Consider the following 8,824-nt stretch of genomic DNA (forward strand, 5'->3'; position numbering starts at 1 on the left):
CTGCGCAACAGCGACATAATTTTAATAATGCCTCTCTAGCTGGAATTTAGATGTGCTTTTTAAACCAGCTGGTGTCCAGTGTTGGCTTTATGAAGCTCTGGGGTTTTTGTCCTCTAGCAGAGCTGGGCACCTGACTATCAGATCTATCTGGTACCCTTGTGATAGATCACTCAATGACATTCCAAAGTTTGTCTTCTCAAAGTTTCTAAGATCAAGGAAGGAACAACATTCTCCCTGTACCCATGAATACAGTGCTTAGTATGCAGAGGACATGCTTGTTACTGTCATTATTCTCTTTCATGGAAACAGCATTTCCTTAGCAAAGTGCTAAGTAAATAGGTGACCTGGATGAAAAAGGAAGAATCTGAAAAAGAGGGGGGGGGGATGTATATATCTTTAAATTAGTATTTCATAGCTTGTCTCATAATATGTTTATTCTTTAGGCAGAGCTTATAACATATATGTGCTCTAAACAAGATGTTTTCTCAAGTAAAATCAAAGACTGCTGTGCCAAGCCAGTTGTGGAACGAAGCCAGTGTATTATTGAATCAGATTTTGATGAGAAACCTGCAGATCTTCCTTCACTAGTTGAAAAATACATCCAAGATAAGGAAGTGTGCAAGAGCTTTGAAGCAGGCCATGACGCATTCTTGTCAGAGTAAGTAGTGCAAACAGCATGTGTGCTTGCATTTGAATGTTTCTGCAAATGAGCCTCTGTTTTTTCTGGACTGACCTTTTGTACTGCTGGAAAAGCTGTCCTCTTGTAGTTTCAACTGCATATGGAGAACAGAGATGACCACATGGAAGTCTGATGTAGCTCTGACCCAAGCTGAACCCCTAGTTTCTCATTCATGCTTTGTGATTGTTTCTGTTCAGCACTGTCCTACTTGCCAAATCTGAATTTATCAGTATTTTTATTTGTGGGCTTTGTGCATGCCCACATAGACTACCTACTTAAGAATTATTCTGTCCCAGGGAACTATTTTGTTCCTCTCACGTTTGCCTTCTTGGCAGATGACAGAATGACAAAACACATGTGCTAAAACAAGCAAAGAGCATTCCAAGCTCAACGTCCATTTACTTGATCTTATCCAAGGAAATGTCACTGTAAGTTATTGTGCTATGCATGAGGAAAGCAGCACATTGTTCGGGAGCTCTAATTCTGTCAGCCTGTGCGTCTTTCAGGTTTGTTTATGAATACTCACGGAGACACCCTGAGTTCTCCACACAGCTGATTCTGAGAGTTGCTAAGGGATATGAAACACTCCTGGAAAAGTGCTGCAAGACAGACAACCCTGCCCAGTGCTACGGAAATGCTGTAGGTGCACAGCTTTTTTTGCAGATAACTACAGTGCTTTGTCAGTACCTATCATGAAACAACTGGGTTGAGAAGCTCCTATGGAAGAGCAGACAGAAAGCATTTTGAGTGACTAACCCCAGGGAAAGTTAGTGTCCTGATGGGACGCTAAGCAGTCCAGGGCCTGTGACAACAGAATTTTCTTAGATCAAAGAGTAACTTCATCACCTTATGAAATTTCAGGCTAGTCTCACAACTGCCTGATGCCTTTGTCTCTCAGAAGTGATTTTGCTTAGCCTAAAGATGATTAATAACTGGTTAGATTAGTTATTCTATGAGCTCCACTGCCTATACTGGGTATGGCTGCTCATGGATTATGATGGGAACCCACATGGTCAGCTCACAGACACTAAGCATAAACTTTGATCTCCTGATCTTAACTGAATTGCACAGAAGTCACAGCACAAATTGAGTCACTGGCAGCTTTGGCCAAGGAGTAGAAAGAAGATGTTCTCCTCACAGTTGATAATCCTATACTTGAAAAATATTCACCCCATTTAAACAAAAAAAAAACCCCCAAACCAACCAAACAAAAAAGCAAACAAAAAATGTGTTATCTAAAAAGTTAGTCCAACAGGTAACTAATTTAAATTAAATTAAAAAATCTTGCTGCCTTTTTAACTGAATTTCTGCTAGAACTTAAGATTCATATGAGAATCAAGCTTTCCTTAAGACCCCCAGGCTATATGGAGGTAATCAGCATTACAAAATGGATATTTTATAGCTAATAAGATTTAGAAGAGCTCAGAAGCTGCATTTGTATGACTGTTAACAGGACATCCTGCTCCAACATTACTAATGAATTCATACTTGTTTGCAGCAAGAGGATTTGAACAAGCATATCAAAGAAACTCAAGATGTTGTAAAGACCAACTGTGACCTTCTTGCTACCCATGGTGAAGCAGATTTTCTTAAAGCGTAAGTACTTAGCATGACCAGCAGGTGGAAGGAGGTGATCCTGCCCCTCTACTCTGCTCTCATGAGACCTCACCTGGAGTATTGTGTGCAGTTCTGGTGTCCTCAACATAAAAAGGACATGGAACTGAAGGGGGCCTACAGGGATGCTGGGGAGGGACTCCTCATTAGGGACTGTAGTGATAGGATAAGAGGTAACGATTAAAACTTAAACAGGGGAAGATTAGATTGGATATAAGGAAGAAGTTCTTTACTGTGAGGGTGGTGAGGCACTGGAATGAGTTGCCCAGGGAAGCTGTGAATGCTCCATCCCTGGCAGTGTTCGAGGCCAGGTTGGACAGAGCCATGGTTTAGTGTGAGGTGTCTCTGCCCATGGCAGGGGGGTTGGAGCTGGATGATCTTAAGGTCCTTTCCAACCCTAACTATTCTATGATTCTACTTGCTGATAAATATTCCAGATTGTAAAGAATGGTGCTGGCTGCTTTGGGCAAATTTATTTGGTCTTCTTTTTTCACTTCAGTGGTCTAGCTCAGTAGAGCATTCATGAAATGTGAGTCAACCGTCATTTTGATATGACTTTTTCAGACTTCTCATCCGCTACACAAAGAAAATGCCTCAAGTATCAACTGACACCTTGCTGGAAATTGGAAAGAAAATGACAGCTGTTGGTACTAAGTGCTGCCAGCTTCCTGAGAACAAACGCATGCCTTGCGCTGAGGGATATGTGAGTACATTGCTTTATCCTCTCTACTCTTGGAGATTTCTTGTGTTCTCAAAAAACTTGATTTCTGGTGAGATAGTAAACTCACAAGATTTTCCATAAACCCCAAGCTGAGCATCTACCTAAGAGAATTTGAAGTCTGTTAATTTTTAATAAATTGAGAGCCTAAATAGTTGTCTGCTGGAAGCTTGTGAAAATTTCAGCTAAGCTTTGCTCTCCCTCAGCAAGCAAAAATAAGTTGGTTGGCTGCTTGTATCTGGAAAAGCTAAACAGTCTCTTAAAAAAAAAACAAAATATACTTACTGATTGTAGCATGATTGGTAGACTATTGGCAGACTAATACTCAAGTTCAGGAATGTATATTTAATTTAAGTTTTAAGATCATGTCATTTCCAAGGAGGTGTTGGGATCTGACAGCTTCCATTTCCAGCTATGCTACTGTACAACAAACACCACATCTGTTACTACAGCAGATGAAACTCAAGTTTGTCCTTCTTTCCTTCTCTTTCCAGCTGAGCATTGTGATTCAGGAGATGTGCAAGAAGCAGGAGACCACACCTATAAATGACAACGTTTCACACTGCTGCAGTGACTCCTATGCTTACAGGAGACCCTGTTTCACTGCCATGGGAGTAGATACCAAATACGTGCCTCCAGCATTTAACCCTGATATGTTCAGCTTTGATGAAAAATTGTGCACTGCTGCTCCTGCTAAACGGGAACTAGAGCAGATGAAGTAAGCCAAAAGAAATACTTGTAGAAAAGCTCCTGAAGTGTAATACTTGGAAGGGAGGTGCAGAAAGAAGCTACAAACACCCTGTTTTGTCATCAAACTGGGACTTCACTAACAGCAGCTAAAAAGCCAGATGGAACTGTGTTTGCACTGCACTTGTCAGTGCATAGAATCATGTGGTTTGGAAGAGGCAACATAAGGTGTTTTCTTCAAACGAAATCAGTCTCTTAGCTGACCTGTTTCAGGTCCACTGCCAGTGCAAATCTTAAGATGTACTTCATTAAGACAACATAAAGGTTATTGCAGTAAGTTTTTTTTCCCCACCTGTACCTGGGATAACTAAAAGCAAAGTGGTAGACTGGGAGTTTGGAACCACAAATAGGTACAAACTCCTCTAGACATAACAAAAAAAAAAAAAAAACCAAACAAAAACCTCATAAATGAGCAGTACCTGCACAGAATGGCATATTTGCAATTGGGAAATCAAACTACAGCAGGTAGTGTTAACTCTGTGTTGTGGCTTTGTTTTCAGATTGCTTGTCAACCTCATTAAACGTAAGCCCCAGATGACAGAAGAACAAATCAAGACAATTGCTGATGGTTTCACTGCCATGATGGACAAGTGCTGCAAACAATCAGATATTGAGACATGCCTCGGGGAAGAGGTATTTCCTATCTCCTTTAAAATTAAAAACAAAACAAAACAAGAAAGAAACACGAGAAACTGGAAACTCAGTAGGAAACCATGCATTAGGAAAGCAGTTCTGCAAACTGCTGTGATCACTTGTCTGTGTACCCTTACAATAAATTTACTTGCACAGCAGAACATGTGCAATCATACAGATTATAGTCATTGCCCAGTTTCATGTTGAAAGAATGTCTGGAGGTCATGTAGTGCAGTCATCTGTTCAAAGCACAGCTAAATTTTAGATTAGATAAGGTTCGTCAGGGCCTTGTCTGGAAGAGTTGAGTTACAAGCCATAGCTGTAAAAGATGTATGTGTAGAATCTAAACTCTACCTCTCACACAAACTTCCTTTTGTGCTACAGATTCATACAGAATTCTGAAGGTTTACCAGTAAAAGGTGAATGTGGGCCAATTATCAGACACCTAGCAAATATAGATACAGTAGCAGGGGGAGTCCAGATGATTATGTCCTGTGAACAGCCGTTCAGGGTTTTTTTTCACTCATCAACCACAGATACATTCATTCATTCAAAATCTGAAATAACCACAGGAGGAGCTGATCTGTAGCCATATAGCTGAGCAAGCACAAAGCATTTACAGGAAGTATAAATGACAGTTTCCAACAGCAAACTCGTAATCATTTGAAGCAGACAACTCTATTACCAATATCATAAATCATTTATTGATTGAATCCGTTTTTAATATGTAACCAAAGTATTGCACAGGTGAATATATTAGGGAGACTTAGGAAATAATGATTTTTGTCTCTAAAGGTGTATTTTCTACGTTTGCGAAACAGAAAAATATCCAACATACATGAGTGCACAGATTCTAAACTTAGGAAGGACCATTAGAACTATCCTTTGAAACAGAACACAGTCACAAGTTTAAGTTTATAGAAATACCTGCTCAAGCACCACATACTTTCCTCCCTTGGCTTCTCTCTCACAACTGTTTGTACTGCTTTTTCTAGGGTGCAAACCTGATAGTCCAGAGCAGAGCCACATTAGGAATTGGTGTTTAACACACGGTAGGTAACAGCAGTAATGCACATATCATTTATCTATCTATCTATCTGTCTGTCTATCTATCTATCTCATCTATCTATCTGATCTATCTATCTACCTATCTCTTCCCACCCTTCCACTCGAAACTCCTTCAGCTCAAAAAAGCATCCAGCTTCCCTTTAACCACCAAGAGGTTGCTTTTTCTAACAGCTGTTTTAACCATCTGCCAATACACAGCATACAGCAGGTGGAAGTACTACTGGTGTGCTACTATTATACAAAATAATCCTTTTTGTTTCTCCAATCTAGGTTGCCACTGGGGGAAATATGAAGAAAAATACTTCTTTGTAGCTTCTCCTGCCCATTACCTTTTTTCCTTTGGTATTGAATGAGTATTTCGTAAATCTTCAGCGTTTTGTCAAACCACATACTCTTCCAGAAACTTTTCAATGCTATCACTTTGAAAAAAATATAAAAAAATAAAAGCTTTATAAATCTGCATCTGTCCTCGTCTGCTGGTGACTACCGTATGACAAAGCTCTGCAGTGCTCCCTGCACAAAATGATTGCTATAAGTACTATGTAAAGGCAGGGATTCCATTATTTTTTTCTGTTTCTTGCTCTTGGAAACTAGATATGAAAGAATATGAAAGGTGCTAACACATTTAGCTAGGCTTTAATAATCTGATTCAAGTAGAGGTTCATTTTAGGCTTTACTTCAGCAATTATAATCACACAGTCTAAATGACTGGCAATGAAATCTTATTCAAAGGAAAAAAAATTATTTTCTTACATCAGTCCCAGATGGAGTATCCCCTTGCTTGCAGAATTGCAAACAGATCTGCTTTTAGACACTTCTTTCAACGTCTGAAGTTGTTTTTTGAAACAGCTTTTGACTTTAGTCTTGTCTCTTGAAAAGCCTACCATCTGAATCATGCCTTTCATTTCAGGAACCTCCTAAGAGAGAAATATTTCTGTTCTGTGCCACTAAAGCAGCATGATTTTCTAGCTTATAGGTAGTTTCACTTTAACAAGGACCCTTGTATAACCCTTGCATAATAAGACATTTCATAAGGACAATTTTCTTGGCCTTGACTCTTTTGCCAAGTTCACGAACTGAGAATGTTCTCCAGAACCACAGAAGTACATGCAGAATGAAACATTCAGAGACACTGGTTTGAAAACTGATAAGGAAGACTCATCCATCTTGTTATGATTGAAAGGTTTGCACAGTCAATCACTGCTAGTCATAGTTAGGTATTGGTTTAGCTCGTGTGACTCCAAGTCATTCACAAACACCTCATTTGAAATGTACAGTTTTGTGAATTGAAGCAAGAATCATTTCTCAGTTGCAATGAAGCACATTTTCCCTTAGTTTAAGGGAGCAAAACAGACATTCAGAAGACCATTCCCATTATTTAATTCACCATCCAAAAAGCTGACAGTCATTCACACAGAATCACAGAACCCAAGGGGTTGGAAGGGACCTCATTCACTGCAGGTAAAACTAACCTGCTCTAGATTACTGAATTAGGACAAGTTAAGCTCATTCAAGGAAGAGATTTGGTGATGATTCTGATGCATGGAAATCAGCCCTATACCACAAATCTATCAAGAAGTGGGGATTTCTCATTTGATTTGCAGCTTCTCCCCACACTGTAACACTGTAATGATTCTTACGTGTGCTGTCACATGGCCTATGGCTTTTCAACTGAACTTTGAATAACTCCAAATACAAAACAGGTTACAGGTCCCATTAAGATTTAGTAGCTGAAAATGTGCATATAATGTGTTCGTGATTTTGCTGGCTCCAAAGAGATACAAAATTAATAGATACATGATTTCTGGCCTGCATTTATCATTTATCAGTGCCAAAAAGAGTCATGTGGCAAGAGAATGGAGTTGAGTTGAATATCAATATAGCAAAAATATGTGGAAAGAATGTATTTCTCTCCACCCCAGCCCATTTCTACAATTTGTAGGAACCCATCTCTTTCATTCTTGCACATCACCATAACCATATAACCATATAACCATATAACCATAACATATAACCATGCCAAGTGCAAGGTCCTACACCTAAAGTTGGAGCAATCCCAGGCACAGCTACAGGTTGGGCAGAGCAGCCATGCGGAGAAGGACTTGGGGGTGTTGGTTGATGAACACGAGCCAGCAGTGTGCACTCACAGCCCAGAAAGCCAACCGTATCCTGGGCTGCATCAAAAGGAGTGTGACCAGCAGGTCAAAGGAGGTGATCCTGTCCCTCTACTCTGCTCTCGTGAGACCTCACTTGGAGTATTGTGTGCAGTTCTGGTGTCCTCAACATAAAAAGGACATGGAACTGTTAGAACAAGTCCAGAGGAGGGCCACGAGGATGATCAGGGGACTGGAGCACCTCCCATATGAAGACAGGCTGAGAAAGTTGGGGCTGTTCAGCCTGGAGAAGAGAAGGCTGCGTGGAGACCTCATAGCAGCCTTCCAGTATCTGAAGGGGGCCTACAGGGATGCTGGGGAGGGACTATTTATTAGGGACTGTAGTGACAGGACAAGGGGTAATGGGTTGAAACTTAACAGCAGAGGTTTAGACTGAATATAAGGAAGAAATTCTTTACTGTGAGGTTGGTGAGGCACTGGAATGGGTTGCCCAGGGAGGTTGTGAATGCTCCATCCCTGGCAGTGTTCAAGACCAGGTTGGACAGAGCCTTGGGTGATATGGTTTAGTGTGAGGTGTCCCTGCCCATGGCAGGGGGGTTGGAACTAGATGATCTTGAGGTCCTTTCCAACCCTAACTATTCTATGATTCTATGACACAAGCTGGGGGATAATACACTGTCTTCTCCAAGGAGTACCCAGGTTCCAATCTCCCTTGTCTCCAAGGTTCCTTCCATCTCTCTGATGGCAAGAAAGCAGGGGATCCTGAAGCTCTTCTGGTTTGGGTGGCTTGGTTGATACTATCAGGAATGGCAGACTGCAGTTCTACCAGTCAATCTCCTCCTCGAATTCCCTTATGCCCCTTGGCCATTCCACCTCTTCCTGTACCTCTGTCACCATGCAGAGCAAATTGTCAACCCTCTGACATTTTACACAGCTACCAACTAACACCACTGACAGGTTCACCTGCCTGCTCGCCTGCCCACGCCAACCACCACCCTGACTGCCACAGCCATACTCTGCTCACCATACTCCCAAGGGCAGTGTTTTACCCATTTGGGAGTGGAGCTGCCCCTCCTGGCACCGGTCTCCATAATTCAGCTGCTGAGTCAGCAGCGCTGCTGTTTTCCAGGCATGTCGTGACGAGGACTTGAGGCTCCTTTGGTGGCTCTTTGCCGCTCAGGCAAAAAATGTTTTTAGTCTTCTTATAGCTTGCACACCTGATAGCCTAGAGACATGCTAGGAAATGGTTTC

General features: G+C 41.3%; 1 protein-coding gene across 6 annotated transcripts in view; it reads left to right on the plus strand.

The window, feature by feature from the left end:
• Positions 1–5,919, plus strand: part of LOC101880744 (serum albumin) — a 42,653-nt gene extending 36,734 nt beyond the window's left edge. For 4 of the 6 annotated variants that reach the window (XM_031044711.2, XM_031044716.2, XM_031044715.2 and 1 more), the window contains 8 exons: positions 444–658; positions 1,186–1,318; positions 2,178–2,275; positions 2,858–2,996; positions 3,506–3,729; positions 4,259–4,391; positions 5,387–5,443; positions 5,730–5,905. In XM_031044711.2, the coding sequence (XP_030900571.2) occupies positions 444–658; positions 1,186–1,318; positions 2,178–2,275; positions 2,858–2,996; positions 3,506–3,729; positions 4,259–4,391; positions 5,387–5,437 (993 nt within the window). In that variant the 3' untranslated portion in view covers positions 5,438–5,443; positions 5,730–5,905. Of the gene's footprint in view, positions 1–443; positions 659–1,185; positions 1,319–2,177; positions 2,276–2,857; positions 2,997–3,505; positions 3,730–4,258; positions 4,392–5,386; positions 5,444–5,729 lie in introns of all 6 variants that reach the window. The other 2 variants (XM_005144136.3, XM_031044714.2) reach the window with 1 other exon arrangement.
• The last annotated feature ends 2,905 nt before the right edge of the window (positions 5,920–8,824 follow it).

The sequence above is a fragment of the Melopsittacus undulatus genome, chromosome 5 (genome assembly GCF_012275295.1).
Source record: "Melopsittacus undulatus isolate bMelUnd1 chromosome 5, bMelUnd1.mat.Z, whole genome shotgun sequence".
Classification (NCBI taxonomy): Eukaryota; Metazoa; Chordata; class Aves; order Psittaciformes; family Psittaculidae; genus Melopsittacus; species Melopsittacus undulatus.